The 27,929-nt window shown below is 33.7% G+C and overlaps 2 protein-coding genes across 5 annotated transcripts; one reads left to right on the top strand and one right to left on the bottom strand.

Moving 5' to 3' along the window:
• The first annotated feature begins 91 nt into the window (after positions 1 to 91).
• Positions 92 to 4,170, top strand: LOC129321924 (putative pentatricopeptide repeat-containing protein At3g16710, mitochondrial). Of its 4 annotated transcripts, none has more exons than XM_054967905.1 (3): positions 92 to 304; positions 727 to 3,444; positions 3,668 to 4,170. In XM_054967905.1, exon 2 carries the CDS (start codon positions 955 to 957, stop codon positions 3,145 to 3,147), a length of 2,193 nt encoding a protein of 730 aa, XP_054823880.1. In that variant the 5' UTR covers positions 92 to 304; positions 727 to 954; the 3' UTR covers positions 3,148 to 3,444; positions 3,668 to 4,170. The 4 variants fall into 4 exon arrangements, with proteins under 4 accessions (XP_054823880.1, XP_054823881.1, XP_054823882.1 ...); XM_054967906.1 differs by having other exon boundaries at positions 724 to 3,444; XM_054967907.1 differs by lacking the exon at positions 92 to 304 and having other exon boundaries at positions 311 to 871; positions 979 to 3,444.
• Positions 4,171 to 24,391: 20,221 nt separating this feature from the next.
• On the bottom strand, positions 24,392 to 27,051 carry LOC129284346 (actin cytoskeleton-regulatory complex protein sla1). The gene is made up of 2 exons (XM_054919795.1): positions 25,741 to 27,051; positions 24,392 to 25,568 (listed from the first exon to the last, which is right to left on the bottom strand). Exons 1-2 carry the CDS (start codon positions 26,964 to 26,966, stop codon positions 24,671 to 24,673), a joined length of 2,124 nt encoding a protein of 707 aa, XP_054775770.1. The 5' UTR covers positions 26,967 to 27,051; the 3' UTR covers positions 24,392 to 24,670.
• Positions 27,052 to 27,929: the final 878 nt, after the last annotated feature.

Raw genomic sequence — 27,929 nt, 5'->3', positions numbered from 1 at the left:
TATTAAGTTTTGATAAAAAATTGAAAAAGTAAATGGATGAATATTTCGAGCCTGATAAGATTGGGTAAGGATTTATCCTAACCTGATGCCTGATCCGAAGCCTGGCCGGTCAGCCCGACTGACTCGGGCAGGACAAAGGAGCGAAAACCCCCAAAATTTCTCGTTTTTCAGATTTGCAGAAGACAACAGGGAAGATAATACCTGAGTGGATTGGCAAGGATAAAGCCCTCAGAGTGAGAAATACTCGCAAATTCACATCACATCGTCCCCTTCGAAAAGGCAGATCAAGACAGAAGCACTCTAGGTGGGTTTGAATTGGTTTGACGAGGAATGTTGAGGAAGATAGGTTTAGAGGTTTGAATTGGGAGTAGGGACCTTGGTTAGCAAATATTTTGGTGTGATTCTCGCATGTGGAAAGTAAATTTTACTTCTGCCCCTCTCTCAATCATAAGAATAATCTGATGGTAAATATAGAGATACTTCCCCGCCACTGCATGCTACTTACGGGAGGGGATCCCAATCCGCGGCGTAGATCTCGTTATTTCAAGACAACCCTGTTTTCTTTGGTTTTAGGGCTAATCAATTCAAAATCTCATGTACCCGGATATTGAGAGAATCCATCATCGTCGCTGATAGTCGATAGATAGACCCTAATGAAATGCGTTTACTTTGATCCAATAATACGACCAGGCCTGCCACTCACATCTTCATTACTTAATTCAGCAGGTACCATCGCGAGTTCGCGGAAACCATAGAATTGGACGGCCCAAATATAAATCATTCTGTATCTGTCACTACTCACTAGGCAGGGATATTTATATCTATCTTGTTTAATTCAACTCTTGTTAGTCTCATGCTTCGAAATTCTAAGGTCAGATTTCGGTTTTTCTGCTTCTACCTTCCCCCCCCCCCCCCTCATTTCCTTCTTCGAAACTACAATCCTTTGGCTAATTCATGCGTTGCTTCATGACTATAAAGCTCCCGCCTATGGCATATGCTTGTCGAATCCATAAATGGTCTTATCCCTGTGCTTGCATTTCTTCAAGTTCGTGCGCTAGTCATATTGAAGATGTACCGGAAAGGATTCGGAATCCAACAGACTCGTCCGAATTCAAGCAAAATATTAACTTTTTGAGGAACAAACTTGTGCCAGAGAACTTAATCCGGGTTTTGAACTGTACCAGTGATTTGAATTCAGCAGTGAAGATCTTCAATTGGGCTGCTCTTCAGAAGAGTTTCCGCCACACCGCCCATACATATTATGATATGATTTTGAAACTGGGCATGACTGGGAATGTTCAGGAGATGGGGGCTCTCTGTCAAGGTATGATAAAGGATGGATGCCCGGGAGCTGAGGAAGCTCTTATAGCGCTAATCCGTACATTTGTTGGGCATTCCAGGCTTAACGAAGCGATGACAGTTTTCATGAACATGGCTTTGGGTCGTTATAAGCCTCCTGTACATGTGTTTAATGTTCTATTGGGCGCTCTTGCGAAAGAAAATGGAGATTTTCTAAACGCATTGTTTGTTTATAAAGAGATGGTGAAAGCAGGAATCTTACCCACAATCGAGACCTTGAATTGTTTGTTGGAGTTATTGCTTGCAACCAATCGAGTTGATTTGGCTTTGGATCAATTTAGAAGGATGCACAAAAAAGGATGCACTCCAAATAGCAAGACCTTTGAGATCCTTGTAAAGGGACTTTTTGCAAAAAGTCGAGTGGATGAAGCTACTTCATTGTTAGAACAAATGCTTGAGCTCAGGTTTGAGCCAGATTTAAGTTTTTATAGATGTTCCATACCTCTCTTTTGCCAGGAAAATAAACTAGAGGAGGCAGTAAAGTTGTTTGAAATGATGAAAGCTTCTGATTTTGCGCCTGATTCTTTTATCTATGAGCTTCTTGTACGGTGTTTGTGCAAGAATCTTCAGTTGGATTCTGTAGTATCTCTCATAAACGAGACAATAGAAAGTGGTATACCACTAGCTCATTATGTTTTTGTTGATACGGTGAACTGCTTTTGTGACTTAGGGAAATATGATGAGGCTATAATGTTCTTGGATGATAAACAAGTTGTTGAAACTCCTCCATACAATGCATTGCTTGAAGGTTGCTGCAGTGCTGGTAAAATTAAGATAGCTAATGCTTTGCTGGAAACAATGTCTGAGAAAAATATTGCTGATTGTTATTCTTGGAATATTATTGTCAGATGGCATTGCCAGAATGGAGATACTAGGAAAGCATATGAACTTCTTGGAAGAATGATCACATCCTCAGTTACACTTGACCATATCACATATTCTGCTCTTATAATTGGCAACTGTAGATTCAAAAAGTATGAAGATGCAATGGAATTGTTTGGCCAAGCTTGTGCTAGATGCTGGCCTTTGGATTTTACATCTTATTCTGAACTAATTGGAGGCCTATGTGACGTTAACAAAACTGAAGAGGCCACCAAAGTCTTTCATTACATGGCTTTGAAGAGATGCTCACTCGATCCCCTGTCCTTCTACAAGTTGATTAAGAGTGTTTGTAACATAGGAAAGGTCAATGAAGCCATAAGACTATGGCAGCTAGCTTATTATTCTGGTATTTCTTGTCCGATTGATGTCCACACTACTATGATGCAAGAATTGTTTAAATCAGGAAGGGCAAAATATCTATTTGTAATCCTCTCACGATTGTTGGTAGAGGGCTGCAACCTTGAAATGGAAGCATATTGCATCCTCATTCAAAGTATGAGTCAACAAAATAGAGCAAAGGAATATGTTTTACTTTTTAACATGATGGTTAATGAAGATATGTTTCCTGATCCAGATAGACTGTTTGATCAACTGGCATTTATTGCTAATCATTCTCAGTTATGCGTGATTTCTGGTGCAATTGATAAACTTTTAGATGGTGAAATTCTGAATTCAGCAATGTATAGCTTACTGATAAATGGACTTTGGAAAGAGGGTAAGAAACATGAGGCTCATCGATTATTGGATTTGATGTTAGAAAAGGGTTGGATTCCGGATGCTATCACTCATAAATTGTTGATTGGATCTGATGTCAAAGAAGAACAGAGTGAAGAAATGTTGATGTATAACAACTCCTTGCAAGATTCTGTTAGCAACATACTTGCAGAAAGTCTTGGAGATGCCTGAAACATAATTATTCCATGAAAAGACTCTTGATTGCTGAGCATTCCAGTTCCATCAGGGGTGCTGCTCCGTGCAACTGCATCTTCAGCAGCTGACAATGCCTGTCAAGGAGTTTCTTCTGCACGTAGTCTTGCAGCAATGATCAGCTGTACTTTTTGTCTATTCTTTCAGAAAGTACTGCTGCCCTGGTGCCAATATGGTCAAATTTAATGGCCATGGTGAAATTGGCAAGATGTCAAATTGACCAATGTAGTTCATATGTAACCCCAATTGCAACATAGACATGCCATTATTCATGTGGTATATTACTATGCTTTGTTTGTGAAACTTTTTCTTAATCCTTCTGCTTTGATGCAAAGACACTGGCCTTAGAAAACTAAAACCATGGACATGATTATTCGGCTGATGTGCTTTTGGCTTATTACCAAATTAACAAATGAACCAAGAGGTTTTAATTCTTCCTTTTGTTATTGCACATACATACATAATGTAAAATTGTGACTTTTCTTTTGTTGATTTGCAGGAACTAATCTCACTGATCCAAGCTGCAGATGGATTGCATGCATTTCTTATATACCCGTGCCTAGTTGATCAACCTGTGAGCTTACATTGAGAGGAGATTAATTTTCATTGCTGGCACTCAGATGTATTGATTAAGGTTTTTGCCCCAAATCTTCTTAAATATACTTGTATCAGCTGGAGGGGATGGGAAGATAGCTTCATATTATCTGCCAAACTAACTACAATTTAAGCTAGGATTTTTGGATGTCAACTTGATTCTGTTACTACTTACATATTGCACATAGAAGTGAGAGGATTTGATGATATTAACAATCATGATGTGACCGATCTAGCCATCGTCCTGATCTTAACTTGTAGGATGAAGGCAGGTTGAGATTAGGAAAAAAAAATTGAGGAAGCTATTTCAATTGTGAAACGATGTGTTTCAACTCAATGAAGTGAAACTTTTCTCCTGTTATGAATCAGAACAAAGTAGTTTATGTTATTATTATTATTATTTTTTTATGGTTTAATCAAATTGTAAGTGGAGTGAAGAACTTGGGCAGCATATGGGGATTTTACAATGGGAGATGAGATCAATACTCAGAGTAGTAGATATCTTGCAGCTGCTATGAATGTTGGTTGAACGGTAAGTTTTGTTGCATGTTAACTCGGTATACAAGTCTATTAACAGTGTATTTGTTCCAAACAATTAACGACAACTACGTAAATGAGAACTTAAGCTTCAGATATCCTGAGAAACTTGGGAAGCCCAAATTTAGCAGATCATTTGAGTATCCATTTCCCTTGTCTAAAAATTGCTATAATATGTCATGGTGAGTAACGTGCATTTGTTGGAGCATTGCAGTTGTAGATGCACCATCCCATCATGTCTCCTCTTTTATTTGATAAAACTTAAAAGACAAATTTAGTCATAGAAAGGACAGAACAATGGTTGCTAGCAATCACATTTTGATTTTAGTGTAGCAAGCTCCTTTATTTCTATATCTTTCATCAGAAGTGGCCATTGTGTTTTGTGTTTGATGCATAATAACTTAGTAAACTAGTATTTTCAGAATTTGTTTTTCCACGAATCATGGTTCGGGGAGTCTAAAGATTAAAATGCTTGTGTCCATTTTTTCCCCACTTATCTTCTACATTTTGTGTGCATCATTGTGAGGTTTTGAGTTTCCATTGTCATGTTCAAGAGTCAAAAAAAAAAAAAATGTTTTTATGGTTATGCTGCTATGCATGTGCTGCCCCTTTACCCCAAAGGCTAGATTTTATTTCCTCAGGATTTAGTCTCGTTATATTCCATGGCTTCATTAGTATTTGAAGTTGGAAAAAACTTATACACTTAGTTTATATACTTAAAGCACTTGTTTCTAATCAAATCAAGACATGTAAATCTTTTATGAATTATTTAATTTAGGACAAAAGGGCAAAAATATTTAAGAAGTTGTTAGTTAAAAACATCTAGTATTTTAAAGTAAAAAAAAAAAAGTACACAAATGCCTATAAAGTTAGTTTTTTGATGCATCTGTGACTAAACTGTTAAAAGTTATGATGTTAGCTGTTAAGTTTTGGATCTAAAATTGAATGATTTGGCCACAGATGCATTGAAAAAAAAAACTTCATAAACACTCATGTACTTTTTATCACTTTAGGTTACTGGATGTTCCTGGTTACATCTTTGGTATTTTTGTCCCTTTACTCTTTAATTTATAATAAATTCTTATTATTAATATTATTAACATATTAAAATTTACATGTTTTGATTGAATTGAATAAAAATATATTAAGTATACAAGACTACGTATATAAGTCTTATCCTTTGAAGTTATATCATTCCTATTTTTTAGTATTATGATTCAAAAATGGATTGAATAACTTCATTGAATAAAAGCTTTATGCTTCTTCTTTTTTTAAGTTATCAAGCAACCTGTGTTTGGAAGTGGATTTTCATTAAACATATATGTATAAGATTACATCAACAAGGAAATTAATGTTAGATATGGCAACACACACAAAAGGGGTGAATTTGGTGTTTATGAAATTGTTTGGTTCTTTTAAAACTTTTCAGTAAAATTATGTTCAAGGAAAACTTTGAGAAAATTTGAGTTTTAAACTTTGTTAGTAAGAATACTAAAGTTATTCTTCACAAGCTCAATATGTGTAAAAATAATTTTTTAGTGAAAGTTTAAGTAAGAGCAACTAGATATATCAAATTCAATTTTATACATAAAAACATAGCATTAACTAAGGTTGTTGGATATATAAAAAGTTAAGGGAAGAGAGATTGCAAACAATAATTTATCCTGATTCAACTCCTCCTTTTGAACTTACATCCAGTCGCCAAGCAACTATTTGAGATTTCTTTACTATAACACAAACTTGAATGGGTGTTTGTTACCTTAGTATATCCACAAGTTTAGTTTAGGCACTTGGGAGCCTTTATAATAACTCACTTTACTAGTGAACTTCTTTTTTTGAGAAAATAACCTCTCTTGATTTTGAAGGAAATCTCTCCCTCACCTTTATAAAGATTTTGAGTATGTGAATAAGTCAATTGAGACTCTCTCTAAGAGTAATGATAAGTATAATAAAGCTTTAATATTCAAATAATAAAAATATAAATGATATTCGCTTAAGAATAATGATTTTCGCATAATAAGAGTAATATGAATTTTATAGCTTGATAATTTTTAAGGTTAATCTCTTGTTCAGATCAGTTTGGAGTGTTAAATTTATAGTTCATAGAGTAAAATAAGTATTAGAGACATCAAATGATCGTTTACAAATATTGCACAGTGATTATAGTCATTGGTGCAAAATTTTGTAAGCAACCAGTGCTGATTCACGTGTGTTTTAGAGGTCTTTCAAGCGAAGATGACATATCACACTTGTTTTGGAAGTACTTCACGCGTGATTTGGCTTATAGAACTTATTCAGTGAAAATAAGGCTTCTATACAAGGTGTTTCACGCGTGATTTAGCATACAAAGGCTATTTAGTGTGAAAATAGGTTTCTGGGTGCAATTTCATGTGTGCATGCAAGCTGCTCTCACATGAGATTTGGACACAGATGTTAAATCACGCAGGGGACCAAAATGTCTTCATGCATGGTTTAGCGGGTATCACTGCACATAATTTTATAATATCCTAATTCACTTAATATAATTCCAAATTTGACAATTTATATATCATTGGAAACCTCTTAAAATATTGTTTTCAATTAAATAAGTTGCATACTTAAGTTTAATATATATTTTGAGATATGATCAAAAGAGTGGATGAAGGTCAAGACGAAATGCTGTGCAAAATCAATATCTTAACACTCAACTTCTAAAATTCATATCTTTCTCAATAGAACTCCATTTTGAATGAATAAACTGTCATTCAAACGTTGTTAGAGTTTACTTTCAAATGAGATATGTTTTGCATTAAAATGAAATTTATAGTGAGAGATATGACATGAAATATGACTAAAGGTCAAAATAGATTTTTTACACAATTTCCTTTTCAAAGTTTAGACTTCAAATGTTTATGAATTTTTCAACTTAACTTCATTTTAAGTAAATAGAATAATTTGAAAATATTATGGAGTTAGTAATCAAAACATTTCAAACTTTGTGAGACATATGTGATCAAATATGAAAACTATAATTATAAAAAATTATATCTCATACTTTCTTTTAAGAGCTAAAATGCATGTTAAAATTTTAAAATATCTTGAGACAATACTTCATATCTAAATTAAGAAGTTTAACATAAAGACTTCTAGTCTAATGATATTATACCTATCAAGTCTAAGGTTTTCAAGGTGCATCCAAGCTTTATGAATGTCTTCATTCTTCTTAAGCTCTTGTTGGATCATCCTTCTTTTTATCTTTATATTCTTTAATCATGAGTGTAGCATGTAAATGATACTTCAACTTTATTCCTCTTCATGCTTACTCTTATCTTCACTTTGGACAATATTCAATGATATATCATGAATAAAATGATTAGTCTGAGTGTCAATATACATATATCCAAGTTATAAAAGATAATACTATGAATACTCTTAGATATAGAATTAATTTAAGATAAGAAAAAATATGATAGTATAAAATAACTTTGATGCACATAAATTATTTTTCCCAATCTCGTGTATTATGAAATAATATAAATAAAAACACTTTAAAGCACTTGTTCTATATTCATAATTAACTATTATATATATGAAAACAATTAGACATAAGTATAGTTAACTCCTTTATATTTGTCATCATCAAAACTTAAACTAACACATAATGTCTCAAGTTATTATGTCCAATAATTAAAGATTAAGTCACATGGTCAATGGTTTGAACCAGTTTATGTGCTTTGAAGTGGTATCAACTAAATTACAAACAAAGATAGCTTAACTATAGGGAGTGTCAAAGCCATTAGAGAAGATCCTTCAATGTCATATTTGCCCAAAGTTTCTAGCAAAGCGTGCCAAAATTGAGTCTTCAGTGTGTTCCCTTAATCTACAGGTTAAGATTCCAAAGCATCCATTTCTCAAAAGGTTTAGAGAAGAAATCAGAGTAATCCTATTTAAGGTAAAACTAGCATCTAGGAAGTGCATGTTGTGGGGCTGTGGTGAAGGATATGATCAATATCCTCAACCTCAACGTAGTAGTTAGTACAGGAAGCATCCATTGCCATGCCTCTTAATACTCTTTTTGCATTAGTGAGCAAGCAATTTTTCAAAGTTAGCCAAAAGAAGGTTTTGATTCGTTGTAGACCCAGCCATTTCCAAAACCCATTCATGTAGTACTTTGCTTCATTCTAAGCATTCTCTTATAAGACCTTGTGAGCATATGCTACAGAGAACTCCTTATTAGAGGTAATGTTATAGTGGCAAGTGTTAGCACTACTAGACGATGAGGGAGGTGTTATGGAAGTAATTTGTAAATAAATGTTGGGTGGAAAAAGCTTCTGAAAGAGTTCCTACTTCCATTAACCAAACTCATCAACATAATCACAAATTAGCTATTGCAGGTCGATGTGGGGATGTCTACGCGTGTTAAGAGCTTTAGTAGGCCCAATTCTCTAACCTAGTTATCAAGCTAGAATTAGATATGATTACCATCACTAAGGCACCAGGTTGTATATAGCTATGCATTTAGCCATATTTTTGCAATACTTCACCAAAATTGAGATGCATTTTGATGGTGAACTCATATTTAGAGTTCTTTCCCCAATTATACATAGCATGAAGGATCTTAACCCAAAGCTTATTTGCTTCTTACTCTGTGGAAGGCTACTTTCAAGAGAAAAGCTTGGTTCTAACTCTCTATATTCTTTAAACTATCGTTACTAACAAGCTAGCATACATTGATCCATTTGATAAGACTAGTTTTTTTATGTTATTATCAACACTCGAAATAAAATTTCAAATGAGTTTCTCTATTGTTTTACAGCAGGACACCAGCAAGAGAAAACTTTGCATAGTGTAATCAGGGATGGCATTGAGGGTAGATTTTGCAAGAGTAATGTAACTTGCAAGAAATATAAAGTTAGCTTTCCAACTAGTGAGCTTTTATTGGACCTTTTCAATGAAATATCTATATGTGTACTTGGTTATTCTAGAGTGGAAGAGTGGTATGCCAATGTACTTTCCCAGGCAGTTTGTTGCTTTATAATTAAGGAAGTTATAGATCTAGCTTTGCTCTTATCTAGCCACATTTCTAGAGAAATGAATGCGTGTTGCTCTAACTTACAACTTGTTTTAAGACTTTAGAAAAATTTTCTAGAATCCTTTGAATTAGGTGGGTTTGTTGGCTTGAGATCTCTTTAAAATGAATGAGATTGTCATCAAAAAAAGAGATGGGACAATGGTGGACCCTTCTTAGCTATTTTGATGATGTTTCAGTTGCCCTGTTGTACTTCTTTGTGAATTGCTTCAGATAATCGTTTCATACAAAGCACAAAACATATAAGGGAAAGGGGGTCCCTTTGTCGAATACCCCTAGAAGGATGAAAGCTTTAAGAGGGTTTGCCATTCCATAAAATCTACATAGTAGGGTTGGTGAACAGTGCATAGTGGAATGAATGAATTTGTTTAGAAAACCTGTATCTCTAAGCATGTCTTCATTAAAACTCCAATTTACCTTATCGGAAGCTTTTTCCAGGTCTACCTTGATTGCAAACCATCCTTGTTTCCTTTGTTTCCTCCTCATAGAGTGAATCACCTCTTAAGCTATTATGATGTGGTATGTGATGTGCCTCCCTTTGATGAAACCCGATTGATAAGGAAGGGTTAAGTCAGCCATTAAGTGTTTGAGCCTCTTCGCAAGGACTTTGGTTACAACTTTATAGGCAACTAAGCAGACTGAAACTTTCTTGACAAGTTTTTAACATGACTTTCCAAACTCAAATTAAAGATTATTGGTTAAAACTAACACAACTTCCTATTACCTAAACTTAGCGCTTGGTAACTTTTCTTGAGAAAGTTTTAACTTTTTTCTTGTTGATTTATGTCATGTTATTTGGTGCTAAGCTTTTCTTTGCATTTTGAAATTGTATAGAAGAATGACTTCAAACTTGCATTAGATGGAATGGAAGGTGAGATAAGGCAACCCAGATGTTTGAGAGGATTTGTGTCTTCTATAGAAATCAGCCAGGGCTAAGATTTCATCTATTGGCTTGATTTAATAACTGAAAGAGAGGTAATCCAATTGTTTATATATGAGATTAAGGGTGTTTCAAAATTGAATAAAACTGATTGGTTGAATTGAAGTGGATTAATTTGAATCAAAAGAAATCAAACAAACCTATTATAATTGAAATTTGGATCAATTTTTACCATGCCAAAACTGAATGGCTCAATTCACTTATGGTTAGGATTAATTTGATTTAAATTAATGGCCCAAGAAAATTTATTTCCAAAAAAATGTTAAATCATTTGATTTCCTTATAATATTATTAGCATATCACTAATATTCATAAGTTTAAATGATTTTTAGTACTGGAATCAAATTTATTGAAATTTCATTACAAGTTTTTAACAAAATTAACTGGATATTGTTTTAAAAAAATCAATACTTTTTAAAGTTTTCTGAAATTAAAATTGTGATTATATGAATATCAATTACTATTTCAAAAATTGAGTATAACATTAAATTTAATATATAATTAATAAATATAATATTTTTTTGCAAAAAAATCTTGTAGGCTCAAAATTTTATCTAATAATTGATTAGTGATGAGTTTGACTCATCTATGTAATGCAATGAGCAATTGTTAGATTAAACTCCTCTTATTGAATTAAGTTAGCAAACCAAAAATAAGACAAAGATTAGAGATTAGAGAGAGAGAGAGAGTCATTATGAAGTCTCATAGAAGCATTAAAAATACCTAGAGAGAGTAATTATGAAGTCTCACAAAAGCATTCAAAATACCTAAAAACTTCATAAAATCACCAAATATATGTTAGGTCCCAAGGGACTTGGGGTAAATAAGTTTAAAGATAGAATTATCAAAATACCCTTTGTTTGAAATATAAGAAAATGCACTCTGAAGAAAACAATGAAATCTACTCTAAAAACTTGCCCTTCTTAAAGTTTCTTGCCAACTACTCATCTCTTAGTCCTATTGCCTTTGAAGAAGCATATTAGAGTAAGTATCATTCACCTGGGTGCCATTAAAATGCATCACAGTATGAAGAAGAAATGGTGATAGCAGGGTATGAAGAAGGAAGTGATAGAATTTGTCACTCGGTACTTGACTTGCTAGAAGGTGAAGATTGAACATTAAAAGCTGACATAGTTACTTTAGAGTTTAGAAATCTTGAAGTGGAATATGGATAGTATCATGATGGACTTCATTTTCAATCTATTGAAGACACAGTCAGGTAATGACTCGACATGGGTGATCATTGATCAGCTTACTAAGTCAACACACCTTTTACTAGTGAAGGTTTCTTATCCCTTAGAGAAATTTATAGAAGTCTATATCAATGAGATAATGTGACTTTATAGGGTATTAGAGAGTGTTGTTTCATATAGGGGCCCAAGCTTCACATCAAAATTTTAGGGATCCTTACATCAGGTTGTGGATACTCAATTGAAGTTTAGTATGTCTTATCAGCCACAAATTGATGGTCAATCATAGAGGACCATCCAGATGTTAGAAGACATGTTGAAGGCTTGTGCTATAGAATTGGGAGGCAGCTGGGAGAGATATTTGCCTTTAGCAGAATTTGCCTACAACAACAATTATCACTTGAGTATTCAAATGACCCCATACAAAGCCTTATATAAGAGGAAGTTTTAGTCTCTTACTTTGTTAGACTAAACTAAGTAAATGAAGCCTATTAGGGCTAGATTTAGTAGATAAGGCTACCAAGAAGATTGAGACGATCAAGCAAAAATTATTGACTACTTAAAGCGCTAGAAGTAGAGGCCCCTTAAATTTAAGGTAGGAGACCATGTATTCCTAAAAGTGACATTGATAACTGGTATTTGGCTTTCCATTCAAGCAAAGAAGCTAACACTGAGGTTCATTAGTCCATATGAGTTCCTAAAGAAGATTGGGATGGTTACTTATCAAATTGCTTTACCACCATATTTGTTGGGAGTTCATGATATATTCTATATCTCCCAATTAAAGAAATACAACTAAGACCCTTCTCACATCATCAAACCAGAAGATGTTGAGCTACGTGAGAACCTCACCTATCGAACATAGCCTAAGCAAATTGTGGATTTAAGAAATTAAGGAATAAGTCAATCTGATTAGTGAAAGTGGTGTAAAAAGGTATGACGCTCGGGCATGCCATTTAGAAGACTGAGGATAAAATGGGCCAGCAATATCAACACTTATTCATTTAGGTAAACTTTGATGTGTTTTAACTAATGGATTAGATGCATTGGGTACTTTGACGCTTATTTGTTTAAATTGTGCCTTAATTGGTGGTGCAATATATCTCCCTATGTATGACTTGAATTGTATCGTTTGTTTAAATTTTAAGGGAAAAATTTCTTTGGGAGGGGAGAGTTGTAATAGTTTAGAAATTTTACTAAGAATCAAAATTAATTAGAAGTGGGTTTAGTTAATTGATTAGATTGATTAGGGTTAATTATTAGGGTAAAAGGGCCATTTAAGCCTATTGAGCCCTTAAGAGGGTTTGAAATTGGGGTTTTAAAGCTACTGGGCTAAATAAGGCCTAAAATCTTAGGATTAATGATGCTGCCTGTTTTGCGCAATTCGTCATGGCAAATAATTCTTCTCACCACGATGTGCGCTTGAGATTTTAAATTTGAATATGGAGTTCAAAAAACATAGAAGTAAGGTGATTAAGGGTTTGCTTAGTGGGTAAAACGCCACTCTACTGGGGTTTTTACCATAAGGGGTAATCTTGAAGTATTTAGAGGCATTTTAAGTCTTGAGTAAGCTTTCTTATCCCTTTTCTACCTATTTTCCTCTTTGGTTTTTTGTTTTGAATGGTTGGGGTAGTTAAGTGCTAATATTATGAGTGGTCACAATCAATTTTTTAGTTATTATTGAGGCTTATTAATGCTACATAATACTTCTACACTAAAGTTCTTATCAATAATAGCCATATAATGCTTTTAAAAAGAGGTGTAGGATTAAACCCAGTGCTTAATAAGCAAGTTTAGATTAATGGGATATTATGGTTGCGGTCATTAGGCTTATTGAAGGCTAAATAAACTAATAAAAGTTAGTTTTAGGAGTAGAATAGCATAATTATTCTTAATGATAGATTAAGCCTTAATTGTGATTAAGGAGTAATTAATGATTATTAATCATTAATGTTGTGTTTTATAATTTTATGTGTAGCACATAGTGTTTTAAAGTTCCAATAATTAGTGGGAGGCCCCTTCAAAAATCTAAAGTTATACTCTTGGAGTGGTACACCTAAGAGTAAAGGTAACTAGAAACTTATAATTCCATATCATTATGTTTGCAATATTCTTTTTCTTGAACTATTAATAATGAGATTAAATGTTTAACATAGACTTGATATGAATATGTGTTGCTTGATTATGAGAGTAGGTCCATAATTATGTAAATAAAGTATGCCTATGGGCATGTAGTAATGCTAGGGAACTTGTTTTAAAAGTGTTTGGCCTAGATTGGCTATATATTAACAAGAATGTTGTTGTATGACATACAAGTGGAATCATTATATATTGTTTTGCATAATTGCAGATATGGCATGATTAAAATGGTATGAATATGGGTGATTATATCATAGGATTATAGTATGCTGGGAAATGATTATATATAAGAGATTTACATAATAGTATGTTGGCATGCATATGATAGGTGAGAGTTTACCCTGATTGGCTGAAGGTTAATTATAGAGGAAATTCATATGGTGTAGCCTCAACTGAGTTTACGCATGGTGGTTGGCAAATAAATTACTATTGTACTTAGTGTTACCTACTACCTACTGGGGTGGCATGAGTTGAGCATGATACTTAGCATTACTATCGTGGACTAGGTAGTGTGGTTTGAGAAACATACAACACCCTAAAATTTGAGTGAAGGGAACCTATTAGTTAGAGAGTGAGTATGAGAACTTTTGATTAGGTGACCTTCACAATTAGAGTGGGAATAGTTTTAGTCACATGAACTAGGCCTATATGATGTATTAGCATATGGGTTTGATCAAATAATATGATAAGGGATATAAGGTGGTTGCATAATGCATAAATATGTCTTCATATGTAGGCTGTGTTTCTTGTAGTCATTTGACTGTTGATATTATTGATTGTTTGTTATGCTTTTACCATATTTAATATGCTATCCTTAAGTATTTTGGTTACTGAGATTTCATAAATCTCATTTCAATTACTTAATGTTTTTTTGGGGATAAGAAGGCAAAGGGAAAAGGGGAGGCATCGACACCTAAGAACTAGAGATTAATTTGTAATGTCTCTAGTTAAACTTATATGTAATGAAATGGTCAATTTGCTAACTCTAGGACAAGTATAATTACGTATATGTGAAAATTATTTCATTTGCACAGAAGCTTAAGTGTTACCTTGGGCAATTTTATAGTTGTTGGCCCTTATTGTTAAGTGAGGGGCTAACTATATAAATGTGTGCATGTCATGATTAATGGAAATGCTTGTTATAATGCATTATGATGAGGAACAAAATGTCTAAGCATGCCTATGTTTGTGGAATTAAAAGAGGAGACATTCTTATTGTGTAAAAGGTTTAAAGCCTAAGTTGACACTAAGTATTTCAGGATCCTCATCAAGCATCAGATTACAATGTAAATGATGTCAATAGTTAATTGTGTGTGGACACTCAGATTCTTTAAATGAGAGTTTTAGTGATTAATTATGGTTACTGAAAGTTAGAAGTTTGATTGTTGTCATGGCTGTGTTGATAACATAAGATTTATCATGGTGAGATATACTGATGGCTGCAGCAAGCATGCATGTTAGCATTGGTTATGGTGAGGAAGGCTGTTTGTAACATCTTAGAAAATTAACCCTGATTAAGTTAAATTAAATGATGTCAACTAAGTAAATTAATACAGTGTGTGGTCAAAAGGTTCTAATGAATGTTTTGGGTTATAGTTTTAGGCTTGTGATTAGGTCCAAAGAGGAGTTGGGACATGCAAACCTCAAGGAAGGACAAAAATAGGAGAAAATGCCTCTATGTCATAGGTTGCGGTGCACGTGTTGTAGGCCGCAGTGCATGAGCCACATAAATGTGAAGAGGAGCTCTCTATATCACATGTCATGGTGTATGTGGCAAGTGCTGCAATGCATGGTCAATTTTTGATAGTAAAAAGAGAAAAAATTAGTTCAAAAAATATAGAGAAAAGGAGAGTTGAGTAAGAGAATGAAAGAGCATGAATTTAGTTGTGCTAAAGTTTGCTAATAAGGAAGATTTATGACATTTTGAAGATTGTAAAAAATAAAGGTAAGCTTCATAAGCCCTCTTTCACTTTCTCAAAATTTTGAGTTAGGGTTTATTTGAGTAAGATAATTTTTAGCCTATAGAGGTTATGGGTCTGAACCTATTAACTTAAATAGAGTTAATGAAAATTGTTTAAATTAGTTAAACTTAGCATTGGTGAATTTAGAAGTATTTAGTTAGTGGAAGCCATTAATATCTAAAAATGGCATTTACTGAGGTTGTAGGAGGAGTAGAAATGTCATTAATGGTGGTTTAAGAGCTTAATGATGCTAATGTAAGCTAAAAAGGAACCGATAAACCCTATAAGTATCCTTGTTTATGAGGAATTAAAGTTTGGAAGTGTTGGATATAATGATGGAAAACTATCCTAATGAGGATATTAATGATTGTTGATGCGATTAATTATAGATAAATCATAATTTAGCGCCATTCAAGTTTTAGAGAATTTTTAGAGAAATTACATGACAGGGTAAACCTTTAACTTCTCAAATATTTAAGGTAATTGAAAAAAAATTTAGTTTATACATTTGTTTGTTAATTAATTATAAATAATTATAACTTATTTTGGAAGGGATGAATGTATTTTGAACATGTATTAGATGCAATGCATAAAACATTAATTTTAGCCTTAATAATATGTTCATGTGTGACTTGATGATAAATGATTTTTTTGTGCATAAATATGATAATATGTATGAACCATATGATATGATGATGATGTGAATTGAATGAGATTAAGGAGAATATTGAGATTGTGATAAGGTATAAAAGTTATAGATAGAAGGTTGTGTGAGAAAATTTTGATGATTGAAAATGCATAGCATGATTTAAATGCTTGAGAACTTGTAAATCAAGAATTGACATATAAGTATATGCATATTATGAATTAAGCATATTTACATAGCATGATTATTATGGTGGGAGTTTGCCTTAGAAAGAGAAGTAGAGAATTAAAATTCAAGTGGTAAGGCCGCTATTTGGAACTTGATGGCTTGCCTCTTTATTTTTATTGTCCTGTTTGTTCATCGCGAGACTCCCACTTGTTCATCAAGGGACGCAAACTTAATTAGTCTCTACCAGCTCATGAGAAGGCTAACTTAAGGATATGACACACCATAGTTATTAATATTGGGAAAAACTGTGTTTCACAAATGAGCGTAGTAGCCTTCGCCGAGCAACTTCTCATGAGTGGAAGGCTTGAATAGTCCAAATTATTATGACAAAATCCACTAATTAGCTAAGGGTTTCAGTTTGGAAGTATCAGGAAGGTATAAGGATGACATTCATCATGCATATCATATTTTAGCCATAGTCGATATTATTGTGGTCTTACATCTTGTATAGGGCACATGATTGTTATTATTGTTGCCCTTGTATGTTAAATATTCTTATGTCCTAAGACTGTTAGTGTTATGACTATATAAATCACGCGGTCTAATATGTGAACATATTTCAATTGAATATGTCACTTGCATCACTTAATTGATTGACATGTATTTGTATAGACTAGATTGGCCTTGATTACTAAGTGATTGTACCCTTTCTCTTCAATATTGTATGTGCTACTTCATCGGGTTAGGATATAGGGAAATAGCTTGAGGCTCAAGATTTTGTTGTCCTAACTTGTAGGCCTCATTTAGTTGAATTTCATGTGAATAATTTTAGTAAAATTGCCAACTAGGAGTTGCACTATTTTGATTACTTTCACTATATGATGATTTGGGTTAAACAATATCTTTTGTGCTCTAGATTGTATGTATGATAAATATTGATATTTAGACAAGGCCAAAATATTAGTACAAGTATGATATTAATAATATTGAAGTTTGTAAAGGAGTATTGTGACATTTCATAGTAATTTGGCTCCCCTTTCTATTTTTGTGATTAAGGGGTTGAGCATTAAAATTATGATTTGTGAGATGTTCTGTTGTACGGGTCCTTTGTAGTTCATTGAATGTGATTTAGGGGCTTGTGTGAGCTTCTGGCAATGAAAATGAAACTAAACACCCTAAATATGTTTTGAGTTTGAAAAGAGTGAATTTGCAAATAGGTGTCTAACTTTTTAGTGAGTTATAATATGTAAGTAGAACCAGTGTCATTAGGTAGTACTTTGAAAGAGCTTTTTGTAAATATTTGAATCACCCCAATCAAATGTCGAATAGAGAAATAGGATGCGTTAAAAATTCATCCTAGGAGCTATCATTTGGTAGCATCTAAGCTGTCATGATCTATACAATCGGTCATAGTGCATAAGGGTGTTCATGGGACGGAATGGGACTATGACACCTCTGTCCCATGTCCCATCTTGAAAAAAAGATTAGGATTGAGTTTTTATCTTGTGTCCTGTCCCCGTCCTAAAAGTCATCACATCCCATTAGGAATTGAGATGGAACTGAGACATCTCATCGTCCTAATAAATCAGACAATATCAGAAAAAGATTTAGATCATAACATTCATTAAAATTTTAAATTCTATAATTTATTGAGTTTAAAATTAAAAAAACACAAATACATAAATAAAAATAATTTAAAGTCAATAATTGAATTACATTAATCATAACTATGCATTATAATAGCAATTATAAGTGATCTCTAGGCTATAAGAGCAGTAACAACAGGCAAGTCAAGCATGATATCAAATCATTGTTCTTTTATTTAAGTTGAGATGTGCTAAGTTAATTACTCTTTTAAAAATAAAACAAGAAATATGATATAAATAAAAGTTATTAAATAGATAGATATAAGAATAAATTATATTAATGTAATTAATATATTATAAAGAAAAATATTGCCCTGTTTACTCTATGTCATTAAAATTATCAATATAAAAAACTTTAATTTTATATAAGAATTACAAGTATTAAAATTATAATTGATATATTTAATACAAATATAAATTATATTAATATATTTAATATATATTTTTTAAAATAAAAAATAATATATATAATATTTGGGACGGGACAAGACGTCCCGATAGTAATCCTACATCTCGTCCTATCCTAAACCCCTTCTTGTCCTGTCTTGATTGTTTTTGGGCTGAACAAAATCTATCTTGATATGATTAGGACGATATCGAGTCAATTAAAATGGGTACAAGTAGAAAACCCCTAACAGTACATAGGAGGAATACCACAGCACACCTATGCTTTTTTGCATTGTTTTGCTATTTTTCCAACTTAGATACAAATGCTTTGATACAAATTGATATCTCATACTTTCATAAACAAATTTTTCTTTGATTGGAGTTTGTGAAGTGATATTAAAGCATTTTAAAGTTTTGAAAACTTGAGATCTCACTTATATAAATTTTACAAATTTGATAATCTATTTAGGTTAGTCCCTGTGATTACCTTAGTTTTAGAGTTAATTGTGATTAGTAAGGGCGACTTTACATTGTTGGCCGCAGTGAGAAAGACTATGTGCCATAGGTGGCCATGGCGAGGATGAACATCTGCTACAGTGAACATGGCTTGTGTGTTGTCATTTTTAGAAATTAATCCCTAGACAATCCACTACATGATTATGAATACAAAATACACAAACATTCCTAAAACTCAAATTAAGTTGTCATTTTCCTTTGTCATATATTGTCATTACATGTTGCCTTGTTAATTAAACGATAGATCACTTTATAAATTTTTTACTTGTCAATATCTTATGTGTAAGTTATCCTTCGCCTTTGCCATATTGTCATTATCCGTTACGTGGCCTTATTGTCAATTTCTTTAGTGTAGGTTTTATTTGCAATTAACTATGAAATTCTTCTAGTCAACAAATTTTATTTGTCAGTACTCTATAACAAAGTTTTCATTAACATTTGGCTAGTTGTCAATACGTGATAAGAAAGTCGTCATTACCTTTAAACTAAACATAGTCACTTTCCAATACATACAAGGTTCTGAAATTGTACATTACCAAAAAAAAAAATGTCACTTAGGTATTTCCACAATTTGCAAAAGGTAAGCTCCTAACATAACCATGACACTTAAATTAACTACTTACACTGTCAAGTACATGGTAGCCAAGATAATAACTTAATTACAAAATAAGCCCCTTATAAAAAAGAAACATGATAGATAATTTCTAGAAGAATTTACCATTTTTTATGTCAATCTATACCATACACGTCATATTGACAATTAACTCTTAAAGAATTAACAACACATATTGTCGTGTCATAATTGGGGATTTTTACCACATTAATGTCTGACCATATTCTTGCTTACCCATTAGCCAGGCAGAAACAATGAACCATTTTAACAAAAATACAAGCTTCTTTCTTAGTATGCTGATCAACTATGAATGATGAAACCTAAATGGAAAACAAAAATTGGTTCAAAGGAAAATGTTGCCTAGAAAATTCTAACATGCATTACATCATACAAAAAGAGACTGCCTAATCCAAGATATGAAGGACGATGACATACTTCCTACAACTACTGCTAATGTGAAGAAGGAAAACACAAATTTAGACTTGTTCAGTAGAGAAAAGTATAAATTTTGGGCGTTAGCTACCATTTTGCTCCTTGCATTTTGGTCCATGTTCACCAGCACAATCTCTCCTCGATGGTAAGGTAGTATTTCCTCGGTGAGGACATGATTGAATTGCTAGGATGCAACCCAGTAAGGTGACGAAGCAAACGAAGGCACATTGGTAACAATGAAAGTGAAGAAGTGATCAAGAAGATGACCCTACCAAGGTCACTTTTGCTGAGACAACGATGAGATCCTGCAATCGCATACACCCAACACTTAAATGATCGAAAATGCAATAAACGTGGATATGAGGACATGGAAAATACCTTGCCTAGCTTGCTTTTCAGAGACGATGAACAAGAGCGGAGCTAACGTGAGTGACATACGCACAAAATGGCTGTGTGTCATCTTTCCTTTCAAAAACTCTAAAAGGGCGAATTGGTCATTGTATTTTAAAACTTATTCAACCCAAGTTTCTTAAGACCAGATAGATATTTGTTGATTTCATGGTTTTTTCGAGTATTTAAAATGTTGTTGTAGTACTTCATTGTGATTTTCCATGACAGAAGAAGAAGAAGATAAAGTTGCCATGTAGGCAGTACATTATAATCTATGATCCAATGGAGACGGTGTGTGCATGAGCACGCGCGTGCGCATATAAGGATGTTGAGAGTTTCCAACTGGAGATTAATGTTTAGACATTGATCTGTCGCTTGTGGCTGTCCAGTTTTTTAGAATTGATAAGGATTGCATAAGTCCAGAATTTATGCTTCAGGTGAAAAAGGGACACTAATATCCGACTCTTGGAATTTTAGCATGTTTCTAACACTTCACATAGATTATAGAATTTTAACGTGCAGCCCATAAACCCAAAAAAAAAAAAAAGACCAGATTTTTTTATTAAATTAATATTTTAGGATTTAATTATCATTTTTTATTTTTTATCTTTATGGTTTAAACATTACAATTTGCATATTGCATTCCTATTGACTTTATATTTTACTTCATTCTTTTGGAACTCTGCCTATGTGTCAAAATTTTGTTGGCTAATTTGGAGCTCGGCTTCCGATTGAATGAGATGTAACTACATTGTAGGTAGACAAGGGCAAGAAATTTGGCGTGGAATTTCCTGGATTGGAGAGTGTCCTATCAACTTCATTCATTCTTTTTTTTTTGGGAGTAAAAAAAAATCTCTATTATTATTATTTTTTGGATTGAAAAAGAAATCTTTATTTAATATACTCAACTCATTGGGTGAGAAAAATCCTCACAGAACAACAGCGCAATCCAGCTGCATGGAAAAAAACTAATCCAATTAAAATGTACAAATTTCCTACGGATTGTGTATAATGAAAGAAGCCAACCTATCATAATTCAATAAATTAAAGTTTAATTTTTTACTAAAAAGAAAATTCATATTTAATGTCTGATCATATCTTAAATAAAATTATGTACTTATATTGTCTCATCTTTTCATTCATGTTATATTTTATATTAATATTTAATAGTGATGAGGAATGAGATCCAACACACCCTGCTTCACATATTTCTATTTTTATTTATATATTTCATATAAAATATTTTTAACCGAATCTCAACTCCTAATAAAGTAATTACCTACTTTTTAACTAACCCTATCTTTTTATATTTACCCCTATTAAGCACCCTACAATAAATATAAAGTCATTATCAATAGGGACATTTTTCAAGAAAAAAAAGCAATTATTACACATTAAAAAATTAAAAATATCTTACATTTTTTAACATCTAATTTCTTAAAAAATGTTTTATATTTTTTAATGGAGAGAGGATATAATATGAAATTTCTTGTAAACCTTAATATTTTGAATCGTCTATGAGTAGCGTTGGCTTAATGAGTCCACGAGATGCACATCATCCGCATCTTTCATAAGGCGGAAATATTATCCATATTAGTTATCTATATTTCCTAAAAAATTTGATCAATTAACTGCTAGTATAAATGACTAATATGGACAACTATATGAGTTGACCGAATTCTAAATGACAAAACGAAACAAGAATAGCAAAGCTAATCTGATAGTGGTAGGTAATACATTACTAATACTTAAATTAAAATTAATGAGCATCACCCATTAGTACAGATTAAATTGAATCCAGTAAGAAAGAAGTAACATAAAGACAAGGGGTGGATTCATAAGCTCTCTTCTTCTTTTTTTCTCTATACGGAATCGCTAAAATCAAATTATTTTGTAATCATGCATATACGTTGTGTAATTAGAAAAAAATTAATAATGAAACCGTATACAAATTAATGCAATTATTTTTCTAATATAAATATCAAACTCTGTCTGATTTAAGTATTGTTAAGTTTAATAGGATGTGACTCTCCCAAAAATGTTTTGTATTCGTATGGAATTGAGCTTGAAATTTCATACTTAAGTGATGATAGTTCATTTTACTAGAACTAGTTGGCTGCACTTGTTATTTTTATATTTATTATCTTAATTTATGATTATAAATTATGTTGTCTTTCTTTTTATTTTAACATAAGAATTATAATTTGTCAATAAAATAAATCAATTACTCATGGGATATTAACGATAAGGATAAATGTAGATTCCTCCTCACTATGTTTGTTATATATTATTATTCTTGTTGTTGATGTAAATAACTTGTAAGTGTTATTTAAATTTGAAAACATATTTTGACTCCGGTGATTTCTGAAACCTAATTCATCTTAATATTATTAAAGCAAGGAATATTGATTTTAATAAATGTTAAAAATAAGTGATTGTGTGAACGGAACAATTTAAGTTAGGAATGAGGATGGCGACAGCAAATGGAGTGTTGACTACGGCAAATAAAAACACATTTTGCTGATTCATGAGCAGCTCAGTGTAGTGTTGGCCCTCCTTAAATCTAACTCAAGACATTAATTTTGTAAAATAGCATGCAAGAATTAACCACTAATTAAACTGATATTTTCATGATTAGAGGCAGTGAAAATAAAACAACGAATCTGAAGTACTGTGCCGATTATGCGGCTCGCGTGAACTCCACTTAAGCCTCATTAGATCTTTCACATCAATGTCAAAGTTTATCATAAACTCTCTTTCTTGCCTTCCAAGATGACCATTGAATATTGACTAAGCCATTCCATTATCTCATTATAAAATATGACTCTTGTTAACCAAAGCAGTGATCGTAATGTTCTTTTTTTGTTATATGATCAATATTGGAAGAATAAGATCATGCTGTGGGTGGACAGGTGGTTTAGTAAATTAACATTTGTTGGTATTCAGAAGATATTTATTTCAAATTACTTTTATTATATATATTTGTGTGTGGAAGAGACGATATTAACCAATTTTCTGAAGTTATATTGTTAGACCATGTCAAGCTTGAATTAGGCGGCTCAGATGAGCTGATGAACCTTAAAACTTGATATTTTGTCCCATGAATTAATTTAAAAAAAATCAATCATTTGATAAATTTAACGTCTAATTTATCACCTAACTAATATAAGCCGACTTTTCAACTATGAAAATTAAGTTGCGGCGTTTGTTTCGTGAAAATTATGTTAATTTGTGCACCTTAAGGTTAACAAAACGGTACATGATTCATCCCTTTTATTTTGTGGCGTGCATATTTTAACAAGAAAAGAAATTTAAAGGTGATTTGTATTTTTTTTTCATTATCAAAGAATCTATGAAAAAAAATTGATTAATTATGTCTATTAGGTTGTTAAAACAATCCATCAAACATGTCATTTTCCCAAAAACTAAAATGCCACAAAAGTTCCTAGCGATTAGAAAGCAATTATTACATTTCACACTACGTATTTATCATTTAGATATTTTCAAGGTATTTTATTATCATTCTCCCAAAACAAAATTCACACAAATCTTTACAAAAAAAGTTAAATCACCGCTTATGCATAAACCATGGTATATTCTGCGTTGTAGAAGCCCACGTAGTCATAAAATTACAAAGCACCATGGTAGAAGAAAAGGATGGCAAGTGGCAACATCAAACCGAATTTCAAAAAGTAGCCATGTCAAAGAAGAATCCAATTCAGGCTCACCAAGCTTTTAATAATGTTCTTGTCAGGTAATGTGCAGCAAAACCACATCACCTGTTAGATACGAACAAATTTTCAGAGAAAAATGGTCAAATAAAACCAATAAAAACGTTTTATTTCCGAATGGTCCTTCATCATCATGATCAAAACCTTGGAAGGGACCAGGGGAGAAAATTACATTACGGCGCACGAAATGTTAACCAAGGCATGGTGTCAGTAATTTCACATGAACATCAATGATAGATCCAAGCCACAAGAGAATGCCCTCTAATTTATGCCAATCATTCAAGAATTGATAGTATAAACTTCGCAATACAAAGGATTCTTGAACTTTTACAGTATAACCTCTGGGACCATTTTAATTTCCAGTAAACTATGACATACAAGAAATATTACATGCTGGAAACGAGTTTCTTTCTTCTTATTATGTAATCACAATTACAGACCATAAACAGGTATCATAGCAAGACGGCAAGTAGTATAAAAATTAAAGGGAGAAACCAAACCCGTTTCTTCAAAATTGTTTCTTTTGTTAAGAACCTGATTTATATTATATTGGCTGTGAGGTTCTTATCTGCTGCTTCATGCTGTCAGAAGGAAGCTGAGAAGAAACTTCTGGCGGCACAACAGCTGAAGCTGCCATGGTTTGGTACTGTGAAGGCATGGCATGAGCCAAATGTTGGGTGTAGTATATCTGAGCATGTGCCGGATCGGCATAGTCATAAGCATAATTTGGTGGGGCAGCAGAATTGGGGGCAACAGTCTGAGAGGGATGATGAATCTGAGAGTAAGCAACAAATTGTTGCTGGTGCTGGTGCTGAGGCTGACCAGAAGGAACATGAACTAATTGAGGGATGCCTGCAGTTGCTCTGTATGCACCAGCAGCCATTTCAGCCTTTTGAATGGGAACATTTCTTACAGGATTGTAAGCTGCAGAGGCCGGAGCCATCGTTGGATTTGGCTGAGCTTGGGGTCGGCTAGAAGGGATGGCTGTGTTGGTTTCACCAATATTAGGTTGCTGCTGCTGCTGCTGCATCGATAAGTTGTAAGGCTGGGCCTGTCTTGGAGGCATGTAGTAAACTGGGTATTGCTGATCAAGCTGAGGGTGATGCTGAGGATGAGATTGTTGCTGGGAAGGATATACAGGATAATATGCTGGCATTGGCACGGCCCCGGCAGGAGTATGGTGAATGAAATGGGAATTAGGTATGAATTGCTGCTTCTGCTGCTGTTGAGGCTGTTGCTGCGGATCAAATTGTTGTTGTAATACATATCCAGGGTCCTGCACCTGCTGCTGTATCTGGATCCTAGAGTGAGGATCAGACATATTAAGCTTTACTGGATCAGCAGGATTACTGAGAACCCTTGTAGTCACAGTCGGAATCTGAACTTGTTCTTGATAGAGTACATGTTTTGGGCGTGACAAAGGATTTGAAACACTACCATCACTGCAGAATTATAACAAGTATCAAGCACCTAATTAAGCACAAGCTAAGCTAACTCTAACTGGTATGGTATACCACACTTGTATATCCAGAATCAAACGATATAGAAAAATAATATTATATCTAAATAAATAAGCACAGTCGAAAATCCAAAATTAGAGGACTTTGAAGATACCTTGAAACTGAATCTGGGGAAGGCAAATCAACAACGCCGGCTGACTTCTGTTGAAATTGAGAAGGCAGATTCTGAGGCTGAGGCTGAGGCTGAGGCTGTAGTTGTGGTTGCTCTGTCGTAGGTTTTCTGTAACCCACGGGCACTCCGTGGTCTGATCTCTCATCATCGGAGAAAACCCGATTCTGGTACTCGCTGACAGACACAACGGCGGAGCTAATTGGCACAACCACCGGAGCTGTGATGGTCCCCGGCATCGGAGGAGGAGGAGATAGAACAAGAAACGCCTCATCTTGCCTCTGCCCACCACCACCACTAACACCCATTTGAGCAAACTGATCCTCTATTCCCACCGCCTTCTGATCTTGCATCCTGACACTGCTATCATCCACCACATGAACCCGAATCGGCGGCAAATTCACCAGTGAAGGTGATGAAGAAGTGGACCCAAAAGACGAGGTCGTTTCCAGCATAGGGGAATCAGGCACAGAGTGAACGTCCTGTCCCTGCTTCGTCACATTCTTGCCATTCCCGAAAGATCCAGATTGTTGAGCAACTTCATTTTCCCTGGAAACCGAGTCCAGGTTATTACCACCAGCATCATCGTCGAGACCCAGCAAGCAATTTACCGAACCGGACTCAGAAAACCCTCTATTAAGTACTCCTGTGCCGTTTAGCGCGTTCAGGAACCAGTCATCCGACTTAACCGAGTTATCAACCACAGGCCCAACCGATTGCGACGATTCAGGCATCGTCGGGAACAAGAAGAGGCGGATTCTGGAGGGCTTAGCCGACGAATTCGAAGCAATTCGATCATACTCATCGATCATATTATCAAAATCTTCATCAGTAGTGACAGAGATCAAGGAATCGAGGTCTTCACTGGGGAGCTGGTATTTGAGAGTGAAGGGATGGCCGTTAAGGAAGGTTTTAGAGAGGCGCGAAGACAAGTCGCAGAGAGAGGTGTTCCGATCAACGACGACGATACGAGTATCGCCACCGACATAACAGAGAGACTTGTCGTGAGGGCGAGGGACGATGTGACCGCCGTAGCTGCACATAAGGCGGAGCTTGGAGGAGGCAGAGGCAGGAGGGATAGGGTCATCCCAGATGTCGGCGTTACGTGAACGGGGAGAAGAATCAACGGAGTCAGGGTAGTTGAGGTGAGACGGCGGCATCGTCGTTGTGACGCCGGCCGAGAGAGGCGGAGGAGGTGGAGGCGCCTCCATGGGAGGTAACGTACGATTTGCCTCGGTGATGCCGCTTCTTGCAGAGGGGGAGAGAGAAGAAGAGGAGAGTGGGGAAGAGGAGAGGGAGTGGAAGTTGGATGCTCTTATAGTTACTCCACACTTGGCTTGTATCTCCAGCTGTTTTTCGTTTATTTTTCTCTTGCTTTTTCTTATCATAAATACTATACGTCAATATCGTTACTTAGGGCCCGTTGTTTAAAAAAAAATTACTACATCACTTTGTTTCATGACATCCCACACCCCTTTCGAAAAACCAAAAAAAAAACAAAGAAAAAAGAAAAAATCGTGAGTTCTATCTCTAAATAACCAAAGAAAATATTATTAGATGTGTATGTGTACTTGTGTGTGGTGTGAGTGTGAAGGAACAGAAATAAAAGAGACCAAAATTAAAAAATATATATATTATAAAATTTTTGTAAATTTTAAAGGAGTTAAAAATATTTAACATCTATATGATACAAAAAATTTAAAAAAATTGAGGTGGCGTGACCCCTATTGATCTTCCTTCCCTCCGCCACTAATAATAGTCAGGATAGTTAAAAAAAAAAAACAAAAGAAAAGTTTACTATTTTATAAAATTTCATAATATTTATTTAAATTTTTAAAAATAATCAAAATAAAAAAATTAATTTTTTATTATTTTGATAATTTAATTTAAATAATTTATGAAAAATAATACTCCTTTAGATTTAATATTTAAGTCATTCATATTATGTATTACTAGGAATACATAATTAATAAAAATCTTAAAACACATTAAGTTAAACTTTAATAAATACTCATTTCTATTCTTAATAAGAATAAAAAAATTATTTTTAACATTTACTAGAGGCAGAAATATGAAAATGAATATAAAAAATAATGAAATGTCATGTAAATAATATTAAAATTAATTTTTTTTTGTTCTGTCATAATCTTAATTATTAATAGGACCACAAGAGT

Source organism: Prosopis cineraria, unplaced genomic scaffold (genome assembly GCF_029017545.1).
Source record: "Prosopis cineraria cultivar Desert tree isolate PC_DT_omini unplaced genomic scaffold, ASM2901754v1 PC10, whole genome shotgun sequence".
NCBI lineage: Eukaryota > Viridiplantae > Streptophyta > Magnoliopsida > Fabales > Fabaceae > Prosopis > Prosopis cineraria.
The sequence above is the reverse complement of the archived record's forward strand: the minus strand, read 5'-3'. Positions and strand labels throughout refer to the sequence as shown.

What these genes read in the sequence shown, in the direction of transcription:
- LOC129321924 (XM_054967905.1), top strand. Translation starts at nt 955, where the DNA reads ATGCGTTGCTTCATGACTATAAAGCTCCCGCCTATGGCATATGCTTGT.
- LOC129284346 (XM_054919795.1), bottom strand. Translation starts at nt 26,966, where the DNA reads ATGGAGGCGCCTCCACCTCCTCCGCCTCTCTCGGCCGGCGTCACAACG. An exon ending in TCCCCAGATTCAGTTTCAAG is followed by an intron (nt 25,569 to 25,740) that starts GTATCTTCAAAG and finishes ATAATTCTGCAG; the next exon opens with TGATGGTAGTGTTTCAAATC.